This window comes from Lacerta agilis, chromosome 1 (genome assembly GCF_009819535.1).
Source record: "Lacerta agilis isolate rLacAgi1 chromosome 1, rLacAgi1.pri, whole genome shotgun sequence".
NCBI lineage: Eukaryota > Metazoa > Chordata > Lepidosauria > Squamata > Lacertidae > Lacerta > Lacerta agilis.
The window spans coordinates 69,260,554-69,287,293 of NC_046312.1; the positions used below are offsets into that span (position 1 = coordinate 69,260,554).

General features: G+C 39.9%; 1 protein-coding gene and 1 long non-coding RNA gene across 16 annotated transcripts in view; one reads left to right on the plus strand and one right to left on the minus strand.

The window, feature by feature from the left end:
- LOC117048989 overlaps nt 1–26,740 on the plus strand; it is a 94,012-nt gene that overhangs the window by 62,068 nt on the left and 5,204 nt on the right. Inside the window, exons 3-4 of one of the 2 annotated variants that reach the window (XR_004426907.1) lie at nt 23,278–23,419; nt 26,002–26,029. The exons of the other annotated variant lie outside the window; for it this stretch is intronic. This is a non-coding gene — a long non-coding RNA (uncharacterized LOC117048989). Of the gene's footprint in view, nt 1–23,277; nt 23,420–26,001; nt 26,030–26,740 lie in introns of those variants that run through there. 2 annotated transcript variants of the gene reach the window in all.
- Nucleotides 1–26,740, minus strand: part of SOX6 (SRY-box transcription factor 6) — a 413,675-nt gene that overhangs the window by 8,943 nt on the left and 377,992 nt on the right. For all 14 annotated transcript variants that reach the window (XM_033153469.1, XM_033153452.1, XM_033153460.1 and 11 more), the window contains one exon: nt 19,753–19,861. In XM_033153469.1, coding sequence (XP_033009360.1) covers nt 19,753–19,861 — 109 coding nt within the window. The remainder of the gene's footprint in view (nt 1–19,752; nt 19,862–26,740) is intronic.

The window sequence follows — 26,740 nt, forward strand, 5'->3', positions numbered from 1 at the left end:
TCTATGCCCTAGATCAAGTGTGGGGAACCCTGAGGTGCTTGGACCAAATGTGGCCTGCCAGGCCTCTCTGCCTAGTTCTTAGAACTTTTCCCCAGATCACCCCCTCACTGACCATGCTTTGTACTCCAGTGTTTTGCCCAGATGGAATGTGTAATTGGAGTTTGATAATGCCTCTTGCTTGTCTAGATGGACAATAAAATGAAGCATGTGAATGTGTTAAGAACTGGTCTATGGTACAATGATAAATTTGCCTTCGTTTTTCCGTCTACTTTTACCTGCCCAGTGCTTTTTTCTGGGGTATCGTATACCCCTAAACATTTTATGAATCTAAGTTTGGCCTCATTGAGGGGCAGTATTAATATGAGTAGGAAAATGAGAGTACCCCTAAACATTGTTTTTAGAAAAAAAAAGGACTGGCCCTGCCCACTAGTGGATGTTGTCCTGGAAACGTTGCCCAGAAGAGACTGTAGCTCTTGGCAGTGCTTTTCTTCTAGGAAAAAAGCACTGGTTCTTGATCTGAAAAAGATGCCTCACTCCTGCCTCAACTGTTAAATGTATGGGAAGTAGGGAAAAGCCATGTTTTAATATGCCCATAATAATAATAATGACCTGCTGACCAAAGCTCTCCTATCTTATTTTCCATGTGTAGTTCATCTAAATTAGTCTTTGCCCAAATGGTATTAAAATCACCCAGGATATTTAAATAACTATAGTGCATAGAAGCCTATTTTTTCAAGGCAGACACAATTCTTAATTCAGGTATCTTTCACTGAATAAATGTCTTGGAGGTGTTCCAAGTTCAAGGAATTAACACCAGTACTTGTGCTTCAAGCTGTCTGATCAAGCTTATGATACAACATGAACTTCATTGTTTTCCACTATAGTGGACATCAAGGTCTTCTATGGATGGAGCCTAGTATGCTTTTCATCAAGTATCTTATCACATGTAGCCAAAGAATTCATGCAGGTTTACATGTTACTACATGATAGATACATGTAATAACTGGAGCTATGGCATGCATCCAAGCTCTGAGGCTGGTGGCTTTGTGATCCTCAATTGAAATATTTGGAATCATTCTTGATATGCTTTTGAAAGACAGCTACATTTGCACAATAAAAAATGGCATGAATAATTTTTAAATTTGATGTGTGTCAAAACAACAAAGCATGTCCCTCACGTACAACGGTATTTCAGATCTCTCCCCTCCAATTCAAATATATATATGACAAATCCTCAATGCCTATGAAATGACAAAGCTTGATGAAATCTAAACTGCTATAAATCAGTAAAGCTCTGTTTACTTCACAGTGGACAGATGATTTACATCAGCTCAAGATCTGAATCTATATTTTAAATTATGTAGAATCCTAACTCTGCTAAATTAGTGTTAAAAAAAAAGCCCCTGTATGTTAAGGTGCACAATAATTATTTTTGTTGTTTTGTGTAGGCAATTCATTTTTATGGATAAATTCTTAAGACAGAGGATGCATAACTAATACGCTACCTTTTTGCCACTATGCCCACAGTACATTAATTTCATTTAAAATGCACTGACCATACAGGATAAATTGATTTCACTTTATAGGGTGTTGACAGCCATGTTTATTGTGCAGTGAAATGTAGTATAGCTTCAAGCTGACAATATCCATCAACATAGGGCAATATGCTGACTGCTGGGCCAGATGAAGACATACATTACCCTGGAAGCAAAACACTTATTTAGATGTGACACTGTCTTCTCCTGAGGATCACCGGGGTAATTTATGAAGCCCTCAATATCATTACTTTAGAACTGACACCAGTTCTGCAATTGCACGCAGATAAAAGATGACAGGTCTGCTGTGAATGTCACATGTAAAAGTATTTTAATAGTGGTCTGAGTTTAACTACTCTGCCATGGTTGTTCAGCATTTACTAGCTGTAACTATTACTGCAGCATCTCCATCATAAAACCAAGTAGATTGAATTGTACTTGGCACCTAATCCAAAATCAATAGGGTCAAACTGGAGTCTTGCTACAAGGTTCAAGTAGGTTTTAGACTGAGCTTAGCATAGTTTATTTCAAAATATCACCGTTCTAATGGGGATTGTCCTCTTACTGTGTTTTTTGTTACTTTATGGTTGTGAAGCCACAGAAATGCTGGTGCACTTTTACTTTTATATTCTTTTTCTGCAATAAGAATGGCTGAATAATTAAATTTCAAGTATGTACAGCTGATATACCTGTGACCTTCTACACCTGTAGATGTGTTTCCTTGTAATGGGTGTGTGTGTGTGCGCGCGCGCACATGCAAGGATTTAAGTGAACTACCAAGCACAAGGGCCTTTGAATTATTGGAAAGTTCAATTAGTACAAAATGCATTTGGCAGGTCACTAATATTGTGAGTTGTTATATGAGTCACATGCTTGGAGCACATGATCTCCCCTTGCAAGTCTTTAAGGGCAAGGAAAAAATCTAGCAAATTTTGACTTGTAGAAGCAAATCTGCATTGTGAAAGAAATAAGTTTTCCCCAGTAAATGCCAGATCCTGAAAAAACCCATTTCCTTGCTATCCAAAATGAATAATAAAAATGCCACCTCCTCACCAATTTTGCAGTCTGCAAATGGGTCTATGAAAGGGGGCAGGGCATCAGTGCTGTAACTTGGAGAGCTTTGCTTGCTGCCTGTTGGCCACCAGTCTCTTTCTGGGCTCAAGTCTAGGTGCTGTGGATTACCTACAAAGCTCTAAAAAGCTTGGAACCCATGTACTTGAAGAACAACCATTACTACAGAAGCCTATCCAAACTTACCAGTCATCCTCTGATGCTTTGTGCGCTCTCTCTCTATCTATCTCTCCACCTGAAGTTAGGCTGGTGGTGACTAAGAAGAGGGCTTTTCAATTGTGCCTCATCTGTGGAATGCCCATCCCAAGGAAACTCACCTGTCACAGACTTTTAAGTTATTTCCGTGCCAGGCAAAGACCTTTTTACATGTTCAGGCACCCCAGCATTTGATTGTTTTTTTCTGTCTGCTGAATGTTATGGTTTATTTTAATTGCTGTTTCTACTATTTTGTGAAGATTTCATATATTCATTGTTATTACTTTACTGTAGACCAGCTTGGTGGTTTTTAAGAACAAGCAGCATAAATGTATTAATAACAAGAATAGTATTATCTTTATAACACAGAAAAAGATGGGTAGGGAAAGACTCATCATAGAATTGTAGAGTTGAAAGGGACCCTGAGGGCCATCTTGTCCAACCCCCTGCAATGCAAGAATCTCAGCCCTGTGTGCTGCCTCTTCATAGAGTCATAGGATTGTAGAGTTGGAAGGTACTCTGAGGGTCCTATAGTCCAACCCTGTGCAATGCAGGAATCTCAACTAAAGCATCCCTGACAGATGGCCATCCAACCTCTGCTTTAAAACCTCCAAGGAAGGAGAATCCATAACCTCCCCAGGGAGATCATTCCACTGTAGAACAGCTCTTACTGTCAGAAAGTTTTTTGTATATTTAGTATGAATCTCTTTCTTATAACTTGAAGCCATTGCTTCGAGTCCTCCTACCCTCCAGAGCAGGAGATGGGTAGGTGAGGTGGTTTGTGATTTCACGGATCCTTGCACTGATTTTGTGGTACGCAGGGCACTTGAAGGTTGCGTAGATTGCAACCTCCAAGCATGGATGGGCATAGGCCTGTTACATTTGACCTCCTCTGTAAAATACACAACAAATTACATTCCATTTGTTGGTCCAAATACGAATCCAGATTGTTTTCAGCAGCCTATTTGATTGCATTTTTGGTGCCCTAAGAGTAGGGGAAGTAGTCCATGAAGGCGACCCAGGCTTGCAGCTTAGCAACATTCAGCTTTCTGTATTAGAGCTGGTTATTTACATCCGTCGCTCTAAAACTGACCAGAAAGGAAAGGGCACCCTTCTCTGGCTGCCAGCAACCATGCAAAGTGGCCCTTGCCCTGTGAAAGATACTAAATGTTACTAAATGGTAAAGATACTAAATCTTAGGCCCCCTGGTGGTGGCCCTTTCCTGGTGCATGAGGATGGGTCCTGTCTAGCCGGACAGCAGTTCACTCATGTAATGCATAGAGCCATCGAAGCATGCGGCCTTCCAGCTTGGGAATTCGCTGCTCATGGATTGGGGCTGCTACAACCGCTGCCCACTGGGGGTTGACAGCAGACAGAATAAAAGACTTGGGGTGATGGCGATCCAATGTGTTCAAAGGTTATATCCGTGGCAGCTCCACAATTTAAACAGGCCTATGACTTATTCTGTCTTGTCATTTCTTTCCTTTTCAGAATCAGAGTAGTGCGTTGAGATCTGGATTTTGGGACACAGTATCATCCATTGGGCCCGGGTGAGGGCAATCGCCAGTGGCTTGGGGTGCCAGCTGGGTTTTCCTGCGCACACCCATATTTCTTGGATTTCGAGGCATTGGATGCGATGGAAGGAGATGTTGCCAATCGTGAAGGCCAGGGCCGGTGCACAAGCCCCCCCCCCCCGATGCTTCAGTTTTGCAGCTGAGGGGGAAACGATTTGCCGAGTCAGAAAGGCCTGGACTTGCTCACAAACATCAAAAAGGACTTGGACTTCTCTTACTTGATCGCAGCTTCTAGAGAGACGTGTTTGGTGTGGTAGTAGTTTCCCAGCTGCAATGGATCATACCCCAAAAAGCTTGAATCGTTCAGTGGCACAGAATGTGCACATGCTTGGTGGCCAGGTGATTCCGCATCACACTATAGTTTACAGCAAGATGGCATTGTTTCGAGATGATGGTGTACACCTTTCTGATTGTGGAAATGGTATCTGGTTGGCTGACATAACAGAGGGCGTGAGGTATTGGTTGCAGTTGTGAGGGTATTTGGCGGGAGCCTTTGGGCTCTTGTGGCGGTTAGGCATTGGGTGACCTCATGTTGGGGGAGGGGAGGCCTGGCCATCGCCTGCTCCGCCAAGCTTAAGGGTATTCCGTTAAAGGAATCTGGGGGTGTGGATTTTGTCCAAAGCCTGGAGTGGGGCTAGGGCCATGCCACGACCCCTTCAGGAACTCAAGGGGAGCTCGAGTTGGTTTGCATCGACAGGGCTCTCCTTACCGGTGGTTTACCCTTACCAGACTTCCTGCGCAGCGGGCAGGAGTCAGATATATTCTGGTCTATCCAATGCCATGCCAATTACTGCTCACATTCTATAACCAATAAAGTTGTGGCCAAAATTTGCCCAATAACATTAACCATATATTCTGTGTCCTGGTGTCTATTCATCTTCGAGGGGGTGGTTGCAGGGTCTTGACACGCAACAAGCTTGTTGCCTATTCCATGCGACAGCCCTTAAGATATTTGAAGATTGCTATCATATCTCCCTCTCAGTCTTCTCTTTTTCCAGGCTACACATACCTAGCTCCTTCAAGTGCTCCTCGTAAGGCATGGTTTCAAGACCCTTGATAATCTTGGTTGCCCTCCTCTGCACATGTTCCAGCTTGTCAACACCCTTCTTAAATTGTGGCACCCAAAACTGGACATAGTATTCCAGCTGTGGCTTCACCAAGGCAGAATGGAGTGGAACTATTACCAGTAGTTCCCTTGATCTGGACACTATATTTCTGTTAATGCAGTCTAGAATAGCATTAGCTTTTTTGCTGCTGCTTCACACTGTTGACTCATGTTAAGCTTGTGGTCCACCAAGACTTTTCCATGCCACCACTATTAACAAATACCTCTCTATCCCAAACAGAAGAATACAATCAGTCATTTTACAAAGTCTCATCTGAACCTTGTTTAGCTGTGCAGTGTTTGTTGTTTTAAAAAAGCAACAAATTACTGAATTCCCATCTGCTGCAGCTATATTTCCATGTTTTGTACAACTGCTCTTGAACCTTTAAAATGGAACCTAAAGGAATATGGAAAACAGCCCTTAATTCCCAGTGCTGAAATCAGTCTGAAACCATTTTAAAAATAAAAGTTGATCAAATTTCCCGTCTCCTCCCCCACCCACTCTGCCCATATTCACTTATCTGCTGACTGGCCAGAAATGTTAATTGCGCAAAGTTTCCCCAATCCAGCTTTGGGTCATCCTGTCTTCCCAGGGTAACAAAGCCGTTCAAGAGTGCCCCCTCACCTGACAGTAAGACCTGCTCAACAGTGGAAGGGACTCCCTAGGAAGGTGGTGGACTTTCCTTCTTTGGATGTTTTAAAGCAGATGTTGGATGGCCATCTGTCATGGATGCTTTAGTTGAGATTCCTGCATTGCGCAGGGTTGGACTATAGGACCCTCAGAGTACCTTCCAACTCTACAATCCTTTGACTCTATGAAGAGGCAACACACAGGGCTGCAAAGGGAGAAGGAAGCCCTGTTGAACAAGTGACTATTTGTGGCTCCAATCAAAATAATTTACTCAATAATGATTTTAATGCAAAATAAAGTGCTACTAGTTTTAAAATTGTTTAAAAAATATTATCTTGGGTCATTTAATTGTTTATCTAGCTGCGAGCATCTGTCATTACTTGTTCTGTGCTGTAATTCTTTACTGGGCATGGGTGAGAAATGACAACCAAAAACAGGTGTCACAGAAGGTAAGGGGGTTGTTTGGCAGCCCATCTTCTGGTGACTACCACTGTCTAGTTTGGATTAGAAGAGATCAATGTGGGGAAGTGGCACAAATCCCTTGTGATGAAGACTTAATTTATCAGGCACACCCAGATCATCTGATTGGGTGGAAAGATTTTTTTTAAAAAAAGACAATACTGTAAAAACCTGTTAAGAAACTCAATAATCTTGGCCTAATCTTGCTAAATGCAGGTGAATGATGTCCCCCCCCCTCTCTGCGTTGTAATAAAAACCTGAAGTAATTTTGGAGGAACCAAACCCTGAGGCACATTTGTTAAGCAAAAAGAGATGACCCCCTCCTCCCAAAAGCATTTTTAAAAAATCAAATCAAATCGGATGCTCTTTTGTTAGAAACCATTCTTAATTAGAGTAATAATTGATAAATAGACCAAAAGTCATGAAACTTCTATCTCCATCTGCCTTAAACAAGCCTACACTTGAAGGATTTAAAAATGAAGCCAGTAAAACCTTGAACTTCTCTACTTGATCTCTGAGTGAATATTTTTGCCTCAGCCCAAAGGCTGCCACAAAAGAATTTGTATTAAATGAGCTTCTGTAAATAAGTAACAGTCACGTAATGTACCTGTGCTAAGCATCTTAGTAGTTCAGGAAGATGTTCAACATACAGTATTGTGATTTTCAAAAATTGCTTCTGTTTATAACCTTTATAACCTTTACTATGCTAGAGATGAAAACTCAGCATTATGCACTCAGCCTAGTGACCAGGGTAAGTGTGGATACACACAACACGTGCTTCTTTCAAGCTGAAATCCATACAATAAGAGTTGCTTTGGACTACAAGTCATTGCTAAGCCACTTTAACATGAGTCAAATAGTAGAAAAACATTTATCTTTATCTGCTTATGGAATTTCATCAGGTTCTGCAATCTATTATCTTATTCTGATCTGCCAGTTACAACAGACTAGCTAGAAAACAAAACAAAGTGATTAGGAGAGAAATGCGAACTAGCTACAGGCAGAAAAACAACAATGGAATGTTATATATAAGGAGGCAAACATTTAGTATTGGCTCAAGAAACAGGAGGCATTCCAGTACGAACCCAACAGATTTTTTATGGGCCTCCCAATGATGCTTAGAGGACTACAGCTGCTGTGTTAAAAAGAAAGAAAAAATCCAAACAGTATGCAGAAAATCTACTCACTGGAGACAAAATAAAAAACACTTGTTTGTGTTTAATGACTAACAGGCCATTTGCAAGTGTACTGTTTATAATGTGGTCGCAGAAGCGGACTTTGACTTCCGGAATTCAGAATCTGGTTAGGAAGGATTTGAAATCGCTGCAGAAGGAGTAAGATTTGCCTATGCAAATGACTTGGAACTCTGCTTCACAGCTCAGTAAAACTAAGAACTAGATCATCTTTTTATTCTTGTTTCATTGATGTCACAGTGCTTTGGCACAAACATATTACAATTTAGATGGATACTAATAACTCCTAAGATTTCCACTTCAAACTCCCATTAATTTAAGTGAAACTTACTTCCAAGTAAGAGTACTTGGGATAAGTTCCTGACACCTTGGTCTGAAACACATCCCCAGAATTCAGTAGCTTCATCAGAACTTACAACTGTGTCACAATATACCAAGGATCAGACCTAAAGCTTCAAACTATTTACCTCGTATTTGAGACACAGGGCAGGTCCACACAATGTGGTGGCGTCCAACCCCAAGTTTAATCAACTGGTCAATCCAGTTTCACAAACCAAGTTGGCTCCACTCATTCTGACTGCATTCCTTATGCTCTAAAACAGGGGTCAGCAACCCCTTTCAGCCGTTGGCTGGTCCACCATCCCTCAGACCTTGTGGTAGGCTGGACTATATTTTTTTGGGGGGAGGGGGATGAACAAAATTCTATGCCCCACAAATAACCCAGAGAGGCATTTTACATAAAAGCACACATTATACTCATGTAAAAACACAAGGCAGGCCCCACAAATAACCCAGAGATGCATTTTAAATAAAAGGACACATTCTACTCATGTAAAAACATGCTGATTCCCAGACCGCCGCGGGCCATATTGAGAAGGCGATTGGGCCGCATCTGGCCCCCAGGGCCTTAGTTTCCCTACCCCTGCTCTAAAAGAACCTCAAACAGCTGCCCTTTATTCATTTGCCTCACCTTCCCATTACCAAAACCCCTCCCTTACAATCCCATGCTGAGGAAAACCTGAGATTGAGCCCACACACACACGCCCTGAGAACTGCTCACAAGCAAACTTGCAACTTTAATCCAAAACAAAGGAGGGGACCCCAAGCATCTTCTGTCAAAAAAAAAGTGTGTGTGAGGGAGGGGATAGGTTAAACCATCTTCCATTAAAAGCAAAGGAACAAGTAGACCTTATCAAAATTCCCTTTATCCCAAAGAGTGGAAATATTCAGTGTGGGAAGGAGAAAACCTAAAAGTAAACTGACTTCAAAAAGAGATTTCTCAAACAGCCTCTATTAGTGGAAAGTGTGAGGAAATTAATTGCTGAATACCCCATTTCTGGGGTCCATTTCTGGGGTGGGGAATCATCCTCCATAGGTTAAAATAGCCAATTGACATATATGTCTGTGTGTGGCTAATGAAAGCACCTTTCAATTGAATTGTTAAAACAAAGAACAGGAACCAAGAGGCTGAAGAGGAGGGCTTGAAATCTTGCAAGTAATCTCTTAGTGCCTGGTGCTGCAGCAAAAACAACCCACTCAGCAAGGAGCCAGTGTGGAGACAGGAGGAGGAGGAGAAAGGAGCGGGGCGTGGGGAGGGATTTAGAAAACACTCCCCTGTGGAAAAGCTTTCAAGTTTGCTTACTGAGGGCAGAATGCTTTCAGGCAAGAAAAAGCAGGATACGTGATTCTGCTGAGGGCCACAAGTCACCAGAAGTTAAATGAAATGGGGTGAAAGGGAAAGGATCACCACAGAGATGATGGAGGAGCATTTAATTGGGCAAGGGCAAGCAAGCTGCAGGAATGCAGCTGGGAATCAGGTAAGAGTGGATTAAAGTTTAATTTTTCATGTCATTTCAGATTTTTCCGAAATCCAAATGTGCTGTGTAAAAAAACAGATGGGTGCTGTTGGAGAGCAGTATGATGTGGATTATGACCTAAAAATTAGGAACCCAGATTCGTAACTCACAGTAAAACCCAGTGTGGACAAGCCCATATGAGGACGCCAACTGAGCCAATATACAAGATCACCAATTTGTAGGTTGATCCAAAATTTTGCACAGAAAACACACACACCATCTCTTTCCATATCATCTTCATTTTAGTGATCTCTTGCCAGCTTCAGCTTTTTCTGACAATATCACCTTCTTGCATACTCCAAAGTGTGTAGGAAACTACCGGTACATACCCGCAGCTCAAACGGATGATGCCAATTACCAAATGATAATGAACTGCCATTACATCTCAATATAGAATGGACTTTCTTTTACTGTATGTGTGCTCTCTGCAGTAAACCTATGGGGTGGGATTCACCTAACAAGTCCTGTCAAAGGAGGTCCTTGGGTAATCATGTCAATGGCACAAGCCATTTGGATGTTCCAGATATTGGCCAGGACACTGACAGGAGCACCAGTCATATCAGCTGGAAATTGCCGCAGAGCCACCCGGAAACCCATTGGATTCATCAGCCTCTGAGGGTAGACCATCCCAATAGGTCCCCCACTTCTGCAGAGGGGAAAAGGTGCTGAAAGCCTATATCTCAACAGGAAATGATTCAATATTCCCCACCCTCTTCCTGCCCAGTTGAGAAAACAAGTATGGCCTGCCACATGCATTGGACCAATGACATGTTGGGACAGCCCCATGGTCATCATGGCAGCCATTAAGTCCTGAACCACCCCAGAGCCAGTCGCCATGGCATGCATGTTGACCTCCCTCAGAACCAGCAGTCTGGGAATCCTGAGGCAAGCTTACACTCTAGATCCCATCCCCCAACTGGAGAGAGAGAATTTCCATAGACTACAACCACTCCCCCTCCCCAACCCTTAAGTCTGCCCTGATGCTGCACTGGGTACCCAGATTGGCACAGCTGAGTGAGACCAACCCCACCCTGCTCACCCACCCAGGTCTCAGTGATACTGACCAGCTCAGCCTCCCCATCCATAATCAGATCATGGATAAGGGAGGTCTTACTCAGAACTGATCTGGCATTCAGCACCAGCAGCCGCAGCCCCGATGGCTTGCTGATAGGACAACTGCAATTCCCAAGGTTGAAGGAGGGGCTGGCACATGGTACAGTCACTAACTGTGTCATGTGCCCCTTCCCCAGTCTGTGTCCCCCCCTCCATACTTCTCCTTGCCCAGAACCACTGTGATTGGGGTTGCCCCTGCTCTCCCCCCACACATCTTGCAGCCCTTTAAAAAAAGCCAAAGTTTTAAATGCAGAAGTTAAAAAGCAGTTAAAAACAATTAAAAACATTTTAAACAATCAAGGCAACAATAACAGCAACATAACCCCTCTCCACACCAAAACCAAAAACCCTAAATACCCCAACCCAATTGTCTGTTCAGCTGTCTCAGCTTTTGTAGGCGAAGTCATTCAGAGCCTCACTCTCCCAGGCTGCTTGGGAAAAGCCTTCAAGGCAGGGAGCAGGTCTTCCAGAAGTCACAGCCAAGACAGTTGTATTTATTATATATTTATTATATTTACATATAATAAATATATTAGTGCTCCAAGTATTAATAAAAGGAAAGAAAAACCAAACCAGAGAGTGAGAGCTTCTGACTGCACAAGAGTAAGCTACATGCAGCTCAACTGCCAGATACTACACCATATTTGATAACAGGATAGCCTTCACCCTAGCCTTTTAAACAAGGTATTATTAAGGTAGGATTCAAACTCAAATCTTTCTGGGTGAAGAGCACCTTAGTTTAAACCTGAAAAAAACTATGACTGAGATCCGGAATCCATTTTAATATTTAAGCAAACTGTATAACATTGCACTTCCATAGATGCTAAAATATGCAAACTAAATCCAAACATTGGAATATATAATGTAGCAGAGGTGAAACTGTGTACCGATATTTTCTTAAAAAATCAGCACTTGGTTGCAGTACTGTAAAGCAGCATTATTGCAGAGAAGTCATCTATTTTTCCTATTCCAGACTCCATTCTTTCGTAACATCAACAAGAAGAACTGAAGGGAATTCCCTAAGGTCAACTCTGAGGAAACATAAACCTCTAATTCAATAAACTCTGCTACTGCACTGAAAAAGGCCTTATTATTGCAATATCCATATGGAGTCAATTGGACATTAATGACTAATCAATCCCTCCCCTTTCTATTCTACTTATAGTGTCACAAACCATGTTTAGATTAGACCATTTCCTGCTTAGGATCGCTCAAAATGGCTTTTGTTCTTCCAAAGCTGCTCTGATGAAGGCAGCTTAAACAAACACACGGCCCAAGTGGTGCAGGAGTTATAAACTGCCATATGTGAATGAACAAAGGGGCCATACTAAAGCCTTTTGTGGTATTTGTTAATGTTTTTCATCTGAGCTTAAAAAGACCTAATGACTTTGCGGTGAGCTGATGCATGTGGCTCGTGGCTTTGCAAAATGAAGGAAATTCTAGCCACTTAGATTTCAGCATATATTTCCCACTGTTCTTTGAGCTCAGTTTTGATGGCAAAGTGTTTATTGTTGTCACAAAATTATGTTTGTTTTACCCTAGCAAATATGGTTGTCCATTCCCCCACCCCACTCTTGAGAATATTCTTTCACAATGAGAAACATTACACCTACAGAATTATCTTGCTCTTGACCATTTGGAAAGCAGAAGTCAAAAGCAATTGACTTTCCTCTATAACAAAGAAAAATTAAAGCATGTTAAACATCTGTCACATCCTCCAGCTTTTATTAGTGATGGATGATGACATACATATATCTGAAACTATTTTGAATGGGCTATTTTTAGTTCCCCGAAGCCAGCTAGACATGTTCAATTTCATAAAACCCCAAGGAATCTTGAATGGGCTATCAGTACCTATTTGTCATTATTAAGTGTAGATTTGTTGTTGTTGTTGTTGTTGTTCAGTCGTTCAGTCGTGTCCGACTCTTCGTGACCCCATGGACCAGAGCACGCCAGGCACGCCTATCCTTCACTCCCGCAGTTTGTTAGAATTAAATTAATGGTAAAAAGTAACCTTCATTCAAAACAATGGTATAAAACATTGTCGTAAATGAGGCAAGGATTATCGCAGGTATAGGCAGTAGGGTGTTTTTACATGCCTACATTATCATAAATTACTCTGAAATATTTTGAGCAGCACTCCTTACTTTTTTTTCAGGGGCAAATTTGATCTACCTTGCAAATACCATGGAGTGTATCAAAACCTGCTCTTCTGCTAATAGAGTAGACTTCGATTTGAGCAACAGAACTTCCCACACATTCTTAAAATCTGCTCCAGATTTTAAGAGAATTTGTGGACACAACAGCACAGATTTATTTTTGGAGTGGGTAAGGGGTAGGGGGAGGAAAGTAAAGTTCCATTGTGTGATCAGAATTCCACTTGTTTAGCACTGGATACAACCCAATGGCCTCATTCTCATGGTGACTACCCCAAATGTAATAACATTGCTCACATTGTCTTCAGTTTGCAAATGCAATATGTAAAGATTTCCATGTGCAAGTTGATGTCACCTGTAAAAAATCTGCAAAGCCGTTCTCCAGCCAAGTAACATATACAAAAATGCATATACTAGGGTAAAGTGTGCATAAATATGCATGTATTAGGGAAAATAACATACTAAAATGTGGTGTGTTAAATAAATTTCCATGTTTCCTGTAAGATCCTATCTTTCACCCCACCCCGACCTATCGTTGGAAACTCTGATTGTACAGGATTCCTAATCACAGGAAGATCCTATGTGCATGTATGCCAAGCTGCCTTTAATGGGTACATTGACATTCTGTGTTAAATTTTGCCCATAAGGAAATAATTCCCATGTTGGGAAAAGCACACACATGCTCATGTATGAAGTGGTTAGTTGCACTGTGAATATTTATTGATGCCAGTGATACTGGCAAATGTATATATTCTTGCCAATACATTGAAAACTATAGCGGTGCATAGCCTGTGGAAAAGTACTTCCTATAGAGCTGGCTGCAGACTGCAGCCTCAGGGCTGGATAAATCATAATACTCAGTATGCTATAACAGAGGGCCTCTATGGCGTTATTATCTGCAAATATCTGATACTGAAAAGTTCTGCTTATCCTGCACTGCACTCCTTTAAGAGTATATCTGAAAATGGGAACTTCATCACATGATGGCATGTGTTTTTGAATACCAACGTCAGTATCCTGACTAGTGTAAGGAATGCAACTGCTATGCTTTCCAAAGTGTAGCATATTTTAAGTGTGGTGTAAGTAGGAAGAAGCAGTTTTGAGTTGTTTATATTTGTGATGCCTAAATACTTTAAAATGTGGTTTCTTCTTTAACAAATGTTTAGCTGTTCAGTTATCAAAAGACAGGTAAAGAGTGCATGGAGAACAAAGCAGACAGGGCCTGGTTTTTCAGCATTCCTTCTGGAAACATTTCCTTGCCTTCAGTTGGCTTTTTCTGTTTCATGGTATACCCCCTTTCCACTCTCAACTGTCATAGCAACTCTCCCAAATATTTATATGCGACAGATACTGGCTACAGGAGTCATTTCCCTCCCTGTATTTTATGAAAAACTGTCACAAAAGCAGACGATGCTTTGTCATGCATGTACTTCCCGCTGTTTACACCTCAGCGTAGTAGGGTGTTAAACAAGTTACCTCACAGTTTTGGATTCTGTTGGCAGGCTGCCATGATTGATCGGCTTGCACAGGACACAGTGTCTGTTTCACTCTTTTTCTTTCTCTCCTTCCCCTGACAGGTAAAAAAACCGACCTTTCTCTTTGTCTTTCAAAGGGAATTGTTTTTGCAAGTGGAATTTTGCTACCACTTGAGTTATGTGGCACTCCTTGTTCTGAGAGCCAGTTCAACTGTTACATGGAAGCTGAAAAAGAAGAGCTAGTAACTTCTTCTTTCCTTACTTATGTCTAACATATTATGAACTAGTGATAAGCATTGCGGGCATCTGGGTATATACAGTTACCATCTGAAAAGAAGCTTATCTGTTCCCCGTTTGAAAAGTCTGACACTTGTTATAATGCATGTGACTTTTTCCTGTCAAGTGCTTCACAAAGCCCCAAGCCCTGAAGTGATGAGGAGTCAGTCAGCAGGTGGTAGCTGTGACCCAAAAGCATAGCCTTGCAAGTAGTCCAGAAAAGCTACAAGCCCACAGCATTTCTACAAGTCTACCTGACAATATAGATGTGAATTTAAAAGTCATTTCTTTGGTAGGAGGTAATCTATAGTTTTAGACCTTCTAAACCTTGAAAAGAACACCACTATCTGTTCTGATATCATTGGGAGGGGGAGAAAAGAACGCCCAAGAACAATTAATTTCCTCCACCTTGATGTCAGGTGTTATGCCTGAACAGGGAGTGTGAACGTTAACAGGGGATGTAAGGCTGTGCAATCCACCCCCCCCACACACACACACATCCACCCCCAAACATTTTTGCATTGAGTGGGAGGTTTTGAAGTTCCCGAGTGCATTTCATTTAGCAGGCTAAGAATTCTCCACACAGTCAGGAATTCTGATAAGAAAGGCTTTTTGGTTGCAGGGAGGCTTTTAACTTAGGAACCTGTTCAGAACTTCCCAGGCAATGAAGAAAGGATGAGGGTGGAGCCATCACACACGGTCCTGGTCACCTTCCATAGGCTGAAAAATTTAACACTTCGGTAGGAAACCTCGGGCCTCTTCAGGTCACACACCGTACTTGGTCTTGCTTCACAGTTTCAAGAATATGAATTTTTACCTTAAAATATTTAACAAGTGGCCATGTTGTGCTTATTATTCATTCCCCCCTCTCTCCCCCCCGTCCCTCCATCCCTCCATCCCCCCCCTCTCTCTCTAGCTTCACAATGGCCTTTCTTTCTAGTGGTTGTTTGCCGCTGTTGCCTCTTGTGCACTTGCAGCACCATGGCTGTCTCCTCCATGCTCAGCCACCTCCACAGCCGGTGTACTTGGAGGTGATGGAGGCAGGCATGCATAGGGGGCATAGGAGGAAGCTGGGTGTGGAGGTGGCAGCTGTGGTGCATGTGCCCTATGTCGCCTCATGAGCAGGTCAGCACTGCATGTCCTTCAAAGTATGCCAAATGTTGCTTCCTCCATGGTCTATTTTTCATGAAAAGAAAACATAAAAAGATAGTTTTGGATGCAAACTGAAGAAGAAACTAACAGGTACTAGTTTTACCCTGAAAGTAAATTATGGCTGTCCTTCTAAAAATAGCAAAATGAACTTGACAGTGCTCAGCTCAAATCAATGCCAACACCTTCTTAAAACTAGACCTTCTACCAATACTGATGAGCCTCAAAATTACTTTAAGCGGTTTTGGATTTCATGTATTTCTGCAATAGGAAATATATTACTAAATATGATGTAAACATGCAGATGTTAGAGAGCTTTTTTCTTATAACTGAGTGGGGGTAGTATCTTTCCTTTCCTTTTTTGGAATTTTATAAATTTATTCGTATCTACAGGAAACTGCTGCCTTTCTTCGGGTTCCACAAAAGGTTGTTGATTTCCCCCCCAATATATAAATTTAGTTAAATTTAATAACTAGAACAGTTAATCGGGAATTGGCTTATAAAGGCACATTTGTTAAATTGACAATCCTCTTTTTTAATTTTACCTAAAGTATTAATAAAATTATATATTATACATAACAAAGTGAGCATGTCTACAGTAGTGTTGTTCTGGCCATATGAATTGCTTATTTAAAGGTGTCTGCTGTTTAAAGCAACCTTTTTTCTTGCATTCTGAATCTACACCTGAAGTAATAGGACTTCACCTGCAGAGTGAAGGCAGTGCCTCTGTGATATTAGCTTTTAGTCTAATCCCCACTCCCACCTCATTTGTTCCACAAGGAAAGCCCTGTTTTCTGTATGGTTAGACTTTGAGAAATAACCTGCTGATGCTAAATGTTTGAAGTGGGGAATCTCACCAATAGAACATAATGCATTTGCAAGGAAGTTCTTCCAGGTAAGGACCAAACTAGACATTACCTGAAAATTCCATGATTCATTCTTTCTTTCTTAAGAAGCAGATTTTCCCCATGAATCCCAAAAATTATCCAGTCCCAATTATCATAAAACTGTGCACATAAGTCTCGCCCCCCCCCCATAGCAGTTTGGGGAGGACCCAGAAGCAGAGCATAGAACATGGATAATGGGTTATATCCAATGCAAATCTCCTCCTTTCCCAGCTCACTGTACCACTATACAAAAAATTTGCAGGTAGAATCATTATATAGATAGGAAAATGGGCAAAATTAGGTGTTATGTGCAAATTTACACACACACACACACACACACACACACACACACACACACAGGTGAAACTCGAAAAATTAGAATATCGTGGAAAAGTCCATTTATGTAAGCAATTGTTTTCATTAGCTACTGGAGTTTAATATATGAGATAGACTCGTGGCATGCAAAGCGAGATATGTCAAGACTTTATTTATTATAATTGTGATGATTATGGCGTACAGCTGATGAAAACCCCAAAGTTGAAATTGTTAATTTGGGGTTCTCATCAGCTGTACACCATATTCATCACAATTATAACCAATAAAGGCTTGACATATCTCGCTTTGCATGTCATGAGTCTATCTCATATATTAGTTTCACCTTTTAAGTTGAATGACTGAAAGAAATGAACCTTTGCACGATATTCTATTTTTTTGAGTTTCACCTGTATATAGGCAGCCAACTAACTAGTCCTGAAAATTCAGACTAGTTCAGATCTTTAATAAAATTTCCACATTTTAAAAATCAAAGCTCAATTGGTATTTCCACTTGCCTTTTACACAGTTTATATTAGGAAGGACAGTTGCAGAATATTATACACACATCAAGTTTGAATGTAGCTGTAAAAAAACTCTTAATAGAACATAACATAATTTCACCCCAGTAGATGTTAATAATACTAATTTTTGGAGCTTCTTTTACAGCCTTTTAAGCAAAAGACTACAGGATGATAATTATAAGAGCTCCAAACAACATTTTCTCATGTTAGGTCACCTCTAAACCATATGTATAAGAACATTTAAGTTTAATTTGCTTTAATGGACATGACATATATTGACCAATGACTACACTTTTAAATCTGCTGCAAATGTGTATGAAGCCATCCAGACTTAGAATCACATTAGAGCCAAATAAATGGTTTTACATTACAGTACTTATAATCATGTAATTTTTCTCTATAAAAGAAAATACTTAAAAGCCAAATTCCGGTCAATGGCCAAAGCACTGCTGGCATGTTGAAAATGAAACAAAAATACAACCTTGAGCTATTAGTTTTTTTATGATCCATGGAGCTCTGTCCTAAGAGCATTTCTCCAGTACCCACCGCAGTATATGATTTCTAAGATCACAAGGATTTGTTTTAACCCAGTCTCCCCCAATTTGGTGCCTTCCAGGTGTTTTGGACTACAGCTTCCATCATTTCTGACCATTGGCCATGATGGTTAGGGCTGATGGGAGTAGGAACCCAACAGTATTTGGAGGACACCAGATTCAGGTAGGCTATTTTGAACACTTCTTCCTGACGAGGCTAGCTGAACTAAGTGGAACTATTTGAAAGGCTGTCTTGTCACTACAATCACCAAAATAACATAAGGCAATGTGTTATGCAAATGTAGAAAGTGAAAGGATGTGAGAGGGAAATGAGTTAATTTAGGGAAGCCCTGAGGTAACTTCCTGCCAGAAAAGCAAGTACAAATATGTTTTATTCTCTTCATTTCACATTATGCAAATAATGCACAAGCCTATCCAAAGATTATAAAGTTACTCTTCTATCCCAAAAGGAATATGTGAGGTGGGACTATATTGCTATGCTGTTTGTTTGGTTAATTTCTTTTCTTTTATTACAGTATGATTTTGTATTTAAAAATCCAATGAAATAAAAAGTTTAAACAATTAAAACAATATGCATAAAAGGAAAAAAAGCTAACCTGAAATATGACCAATTAGCAACGTAATTTCCAACAGAGCTGTCAACCAATTAAAGGCTTTTAGTTGATTAATAGCATTGTTTTTAACTGATCAATCCAAGTAACTAATTAAAATAAACATTACAGTGTGCAGTCCTTGACCATTGAGATCAATGGGAATTCTTCCATAGGCTTGAACAGAAGCATAACTACAACCCTTCAGATCTCAGTGCAAATATGTTTTCGCAAAGATAGCATGTTCCTTGAACTAATTGGCACAACTACCAGCACTCCACATCCTTTCATACTGGGCATCTCCAATTAAAATTTCACTGTAATTAATTCAGCAATTGATCAATTAATTGGATAATCCACTTCCTTGCTCTTTTCTTCATTATAGTAATGATAACATATGCTTAAAAGTTCTGCAGGGTCTCTTAAGATGACCAGGGGCCATACTTGCTGATTACTGAATATTGCCTATGAATATGTGAGGAAGTGGTTATCTGTAGTCTCTGACAGAATTCAGCATTACTGCCTCCACTTTTCTACAGCTATTTGGATCTGGGGCAGCATAGGATGGTAATACTGGGATTAATCATATGTCTGAAGGTGACAGGTGACAATTTCTGCATTACCTGAGCAAACTCATATGTACATTTCACTGCTCATATGAGGTTTACCCAATATATCCAGTAAAACATTAAGAATATGGCCAGTCAGCTTCCATGAGTGCAGGTTGCTCGAAAACCAGAAGTCCCTACTCAAGGAATCTGATATATGATCTGTGGGTCACCATATAAACATCCTACTATTTGTGTGAGCACTTAAATGCACATGCAACCTATCTGAGGTGACATACAAACTAACTCAAGAGAGCTTTATGAGAAGAGTTGAACCAGAGTGTAAATAATGAGAGCAGAGTATGCATATTGTATGGAACCATTTTTCAACTGGAACTTATGCTTGCACATGTCACTAGAATCCATGCAAAATGCCTCAAAGCTGTGCATGGGGATTTAGCTGCACAATGCTCATTTAAGACATCCAACTTTAAGGAGCTCAAGGAAAACAATGCTCAGTGGCTCAATAGATTTGTTACAGTAACTCACCCTCTGCATCTTCTGGCCTTGTAAGATCAATGACTCCTGGGCCTAGTTTTCCATCTTCACTGGGCTTCCCTGATAGCTGTGGGCCTAAATTCTCATAGCGTGTTCTTTCCTGCTGAAGAGAAAGGAACATTAAGACTTCCAGTCTGTTCATGTCTGAATATCTTGAGTGTATTCATTTCCTATTATACTTCCCTGCCCCTTTGGCTACCATTTGCACTTCCCCTGCCCTCCGTACTAATATGTCATTCCTTTCTTGATTTCCACTTCCACATTTTCTTGTCCATCTAACAGAGGTTGCAAGTCATATTGGTAGGCAAGTCTTTGTTCCTTACATTGCCCAATCCCCCAGTTGGTACCTAAGCATGAGCTAGTACTAGTAACAGACACAGGTTATGCTTTTTTCAGAAAGAACACAGATATTGTTTAACTGCAGGTATCAATTTAGAATTTAGTGTCCAAAATCTAGTTTTCAAATATTCAATACCCCTCCAGTACTGATTAAATGTATGATGAATTAATATTCAAGCCAGTTCCTAAGTTATCTTAGCACCATGGTTGACTCTTCTGTGGTGCTTGCTTCCTGTGCTGCTAAATTTAAAGTAACGAGGAGCCCATGTTGAAGGTGTCTACAAGATGATTATTTCCGATAGCAGCAGGGAAAGGGTGATGCCAGTGTGGAAAGTTATCCTATCCTACGTTCCTCTCATATAAGGGCAAATATATGTGGAAGTAGCAGCCCCACCACTTTGGTAATGTACAAACTGGCTTTTGGAAGTTAGCTTATTAACACATTTGACTCACTAAATCTCTTATTAACAGAAAATCCATAACCACTATGTATTTTACTACACAATGAAACAAATAATTGTGTGAAAAATTAAAATGATTATTGCTAGGCAATAGCTTTAAACAACCCATTACAGTTCAGGTAAGTACTGGTATAAAGTAGGGCAGGTAGCATTACTGTGGTGTAGAAATGAGGGATTGCAGAAGCTCTAGAAATTACTAAGAACACAAGAAGGAGATCCTGCTGGACAAGGTCAATGGTCCATCTAGTCTACCATCCTGTTCCCAGTGGGCAATGCCCAATAACAATGCACAGTCCTATATTTCTTAAATGACCTTGGGAGAAAGATGTTGGCATTTGAAAAAAATACTAAAATTCAAAACTTTAAAAGCACTTTCTACTAAAACTCGCTAATTTAATGGAAAAATCACCACCAGCACAACCACCACTCCTCTCATCGAGATATGCGTTTGCATTGGAACCCTTGAGAAAACACAAGTCTGAATTTTATGCAAGAGGCTTTCAAAGACAAGTATTTCAAAGAAGGAATACTAGATGACAGAAATGGTACTATTATTTTGTCTAGAAATTTGAACTGAAACTCAATGGGAATTTTAAAAGAGAGAGCAAGAAAAAGAAAGGGATGTGTTAGTTCCCAGAATAAACAACATTTCTGTGTGCTGTAAACTTCTGCTGTAAAACTAGATCAAGAGACAATTTATGTCCTCAAAATATGAGAGGACAAGAGCCTTGAAACAATATGGCAGCACATATCTTCTGACAGTGGTAGCCTCAGTGGTACTCTGCCTGTAGCAACGAGCTAAATAGTTATCATTAATGTATTGTTCTCATGGAAAAAAAAAACCCAATGTGTTCTTTCTCGTCTTGTTGATACTTCTTAAGACTGAATTTGGCATTGTGTTGAGAATGAACAAAACACTGTTGTTCATTACTATGAAACTATTAAATGTCATGTCATCTTGAATTTACAGACATGAAATGCCAGCTTTCAGTTTTGTGAACAGTTTTCTCGACGTTATACTTGATGCATTATGCAGCAGAAGATTGCTGATTGCTGTTCACTCTATTGTTCAATGACCTAGTTCTGTACTAAGCATATTACACATTAGAAGGAAAACAGTACCAAGTTTATCCCCCCGAAGAATTGCTAAGGAACCTGGTATTGGTCTTAACAAGCTAAGTGGCTCTGACTCGTTTGCTCAAATCTCTCTGCGTTGGTTAGAATAATAGAACTGTAGCGTTGAAATGGGCCTTGAGGGTCATCTAGTCTAACCCCCTTCAATGCAGGAATCTTTTTGCCCAGTGTGAGGCTTAAGCCCACTACCCTGAGATTAAGACTCTCATGCTCTACCGACTGAGCTATCCCGGGAGGGATTTTCTGTTCTAGTCGGATCATTTTCAGAAAACAGTTGCTTACTAATTAGTTCTCTGTAACCAAGTTTGCAAGAAGATGTTTAGATTCTTAAAATATTGTTTAGCTAATATTTGGAGTATTAAGGGAAGATGCCAGGCACTGTGTAAAAAATGCAGACTAAGCTTCTTTTCCAGGCCAGGTCATATGTGGGGGGAAGTTGTTAAGGAGTATAAAGGTGCTGATATCTAGTCATCAACACATCAAAGCAAGATTTTTGAGTCTGGGCAAACAGAAGTTGCCAGGGTGGCAGTGGGTGATGATGTTAATAGAAAGGGGGGGGGTTGGCAAGGAGTTTCTGGGAAGAAGAAGCAGGAAATGGGGAGAATGCCATACAGGCCTGAAGAAGAAGACATTTCCACAGGAACAGACATCATGGCTGATTCATCTACTTGTAGATTTGAGCTGGCTGGTTAAGAGGGCAACAAAGGACTCTCTTGTGATGCTAGTGTTGGGAACTCTATCTAGATGCAGGTTGTGAGTATGTATAAATAAACCATATTTCCTAAGACACTACAGCATCTTCTGTGCCTTAATTTTCCAACTGAAACACAAACCCTGGTTTACCAAGACCCCTGGAGTATTGCACCGCTGAGCAAACATTGGGGTGACCTGCAGCAATATTAAAATGTTTAAATGATAACAGGCGGGGCAAGGAGGTGGGAACCAACATTACATTAAATTGATGTACAGTTGTTTACTGCATCACTCTGCTTGCATAACCTAACACTCAACCATTTTCAAGGTTTCTTGAAGTCTCCCATTTGCTGAAAAACCATATTGTCATTATTAATTTCCCACTATAACATGTATGGAGATAATGCTGTTGTGATATGCAAAAATACTGAAACAAAGAGCACTGAGAAGAAACGTAACTATTGGTTACAGGCAGGCAGGCACAACATTCAGCTGAAGAATACTATAAGGTCCAATAGTAATACCTCACTATCAGAACGGATCTTGCTTTGCTGGTGACTCTACCCCCAGTCCCCCAGGGACCCACATTTAAAATAGAAGAGTTGGATTAGACCTTTCTTTAAGTTCCTGCAGTTGGGAAGTAATTGGAATTTTGTACACTGTGTTTCTTTTCTTTTTCTTTTTTTCTAATATTTGCATTTAAAATCTTTGTATAAGGAGTGTTAATGTGACACCTGCAATTTTCATGGCAGAAACCTAAGTGTGTGCTTTAGAAAAAAAAAGGGGGATAGCATTCCCCTTTTTTAAAAAAATCAACAGAACCTTCTATGTATCAATATGCACATTTGAAGTATCCTTCTAGTCATTCATTCCCTTTGATTTTCTCCAGAAAATATTCTGTGTTAAAAAGAAAGTTTCTGAAAGAATATCAATATTTTGACACTGAAAGAGAAAAGGGAAAATTACATGATAAGGCTCAGGAACTGGGAGGAAGAGAAGGATACATGGTAATAATACCTAAAAGAATTGAGGTGAATCTATGATTCTGTAATAACCTTCAGTGTCTCATTCTTTTGAAATATATTGACTGCTACAATTCTGTATGTATGGTTTCATTTTTCCACTTAAAAGTATACCTCATAGCAATAGTAACTAATTTTCAGGAAAGCTGTAAATAAATAAAAAATCTATTGCAACATAATTGGTAAATACAAATCTAAGTGTATTTCTGAAGGCAAGAGCAATTTAGACTGGACTCCTGTGTATATTTACCTGAGCGAAAGCCCAGTTGAACATAGGGAATTATTTCCAAGTAAACATACATAGGGATCACAGTCAGGTAAATAAATACCGTACATCTGTAATTGAACTAAACTAAGCAAATTATAAAGGAGTACAAATTGTGAATTCATTAATAGGAAATGGTCTGTATATTTAAAATATGTTTAGTTGTGTACGCTGTTCTCATGCACCTACCCAAATTCGATTTAAATTCCTATTTATAAGCATGCATGTCCGTATGAATACATATTCATGTCTGAAAATAGCATATACTTGTGAAAATTTGCACACACACTACAAAATTACTTACTTAAAAAACCACACACCTGTCTTACACACCACAGAGATAGCTTATTTATCCTCAGAAAACCCTGAGCTCATTTTTTGTTTATTTCAAACTAAACTGCTTATTGTAGGCATAAGGCCCTGAGCATATATCTTAAGTACCCATTACGGCAAGGGACATAATGAGCACAGAACAGAATTCTAACTCAGATCATGATTACTGGAAAACCAAGAGGGCTAATGCTTTTAAAGAACACAGTACAAAATGGACTCTTGGCTTCTTGGAGATATAGAAAAACCTACTCATTGCTACTTTCATGGTTTTGAGATGACAACACACTGGGGCAGGATTCGTTTTTCTAACAACCAAACCTTCATTTTCCATTCAGTGACACGATTAGGCACTTATTTATGCATTGTCAGGCACAAACATGCAGGCAGCATAAAAGTTATTGAAAAAAAATTAAAGCCTGCTTCGCTGTGTCGCAGGACCGTTGGTTAAGTGCTTTGAAATGATGATCTATGAGGTAGATGTTGCATATTAAATAAAGATATTTAAATGATAAAGCCCCCTTTAGTGAGCACTGATGAATGTTAAATGTTCCAAGCCACAAAGCTGAGCCATCCGTCATATTCACATGTTATCACAGTCAATGATGGAGCAACCCCAGTGATGACAGATGGACTATGAGATTATTATCCCCTTATTTCCAGAGTCACCAAACCAGTCTTCTACTCAAGCATTATTTTTAACTTTGAATTAAATTAATAACTTCCTCCACACTTCTGTGGTGGGAATGATCAATGCTTTCCTCCTGTGTGTAAAAGGGAAATGGACTAGTGTAGTCAACTGAAGGAAGTAGGGGAAGAAGCCTGCTCATCCACTGGAAAAATCGGAGTGGGTGGGGGGGGGGAGAGAGAAAGAGAGAGAAGGCTGCTGGAAACTTCAGCTAAGTAGAATAAATATAAAATTGTGATCTCGGGGAAGAAAAGTAATGATAACAGTAAGCACATAATAATGGCTTTTCTCTGCACTTAGGTAAAAGCTGAATTTTTGATGTGCACAATATATTTTCATAAAATTTTATATACTATGTTTTATACACTTATTGGCTATTCCATAATAATGTGTGCGCTAACAGTAAAATTGCTTCCAAATTTATGTGTGTTATTTATTCTTTCCCACGTAACAATGCTTTTTGTTGTAAAAAATATTCTGTTTATTAATGTAACTTTACAACCACTGCATCCAAGATCCGTGGTAAATTAATGACATTTTTATTATTTTATAGTGTCATTAAATTTTTACTGATCACTCCATCAAACAGAAGCCATAAAGGCCATAATGTAAACTGGGACACTTAGATCAGGGGAGCAGGAAACCATTCCATATAGTCTGAAGTAAACGGCTTGCTATAAATGATATTTATACCATCTTTAAGCATGTGAGAATACTTGGACAAGTTTGGCAAAACTGTTTCAGTACAGCAGTGGATCGTGTACTTAAATAACAGTTTATTTGCCAGCAAGGCAAGGGTTTGTGTGTGTGTTTTTAAACCATATGAAAGAAGATGACTGATTGCATTCATCACGTGAAAAACAATATACGAAGTGTAATAATACACCAGGCCCCCTCCCTTTTGGATTACCAAGACTGATCAGACTATAACCATTCCTCAAATTATTTCAACATGTTCCCCCCCCCCCCTTGCTATGCATGCAGACGCTGAAGTGGAAAATGGCATACATAGTTGGACAGTGATGTAATACCTTTTATTTCAAGAGTCTATCTTAGTAGTTACCAACATTTATTTCAAGAGCCAATTTTGAGACTCCTTGTTAATGTGGGTCATTTACAGAAGCCACAGAGTAAATGCCTTTGGGACCGTTACACACTCTGCGGACAGTATTCCAGTTGCAAAGTGTGCAGACAATTCCAGGATGTTGTCTTTACATGCACAATACATTAAAGTTAAGTTATTCCATATTAAGCCCACTCAAGAAACAATAACACTAGTGTCTTGTTTCCCGCTTGTTCCTTCCCTAGACCATATTGGCTGAGTCCTGGAAGACCTTCCCAACTGGCCCTTACTGACTCCAGCTACAAAAGCCAAGGCTGCTGAACAGACTTTGAAGGGGGCTGTTGGGGGGACAGTTGTGGCTGTTACTGATATTCATATTTTGTATCTTTATTTTTAGTTGCTATGATTTATACGAAAATTTTCCAGTTTGGTTGTGTTCTTTTTGTGTATTTTATTTATTGTTTATGACTACTTTTGGTATATTTGTAATTATGTACATTTTTTCATGTTGTAAGCCACCTTGACAGCATACAAATAAAATGTTTTATGTATGTATGTATGTATGTATGTATGTTCCTCTGTTCAAGTACAGATATAATAAATGAACAGAGGGGGAATATTTTCAAAACCTATTTATATATTTTTTCTAGAAAAAGTGCTTGTCATTTTTCACTCACAGCAGAATTCTGTGGGCATTAAATCCCAAAACAATGGAGGACAAAACTACAGACTTTTAAGCAAGTGGCTTAAGGTAGCCATGACAACATTGTTGTGCTTGGTTCAGGCATATAGATTTGCTTTCCAAACTAGTGCACAAATAACAGTGCTCTGGAAAAACTTACAAATACCTCCATTTTTCTCTGCAAGGTCAACTTGTGCATTGTCCAAAGACTTTCCATTACTTTGTGGCAGTGGCTATTAGCAAATTAAATCAGTCTATGCCTGGAATCTCTGACAATATTCTAGGCATAGCAAGAGTCATTA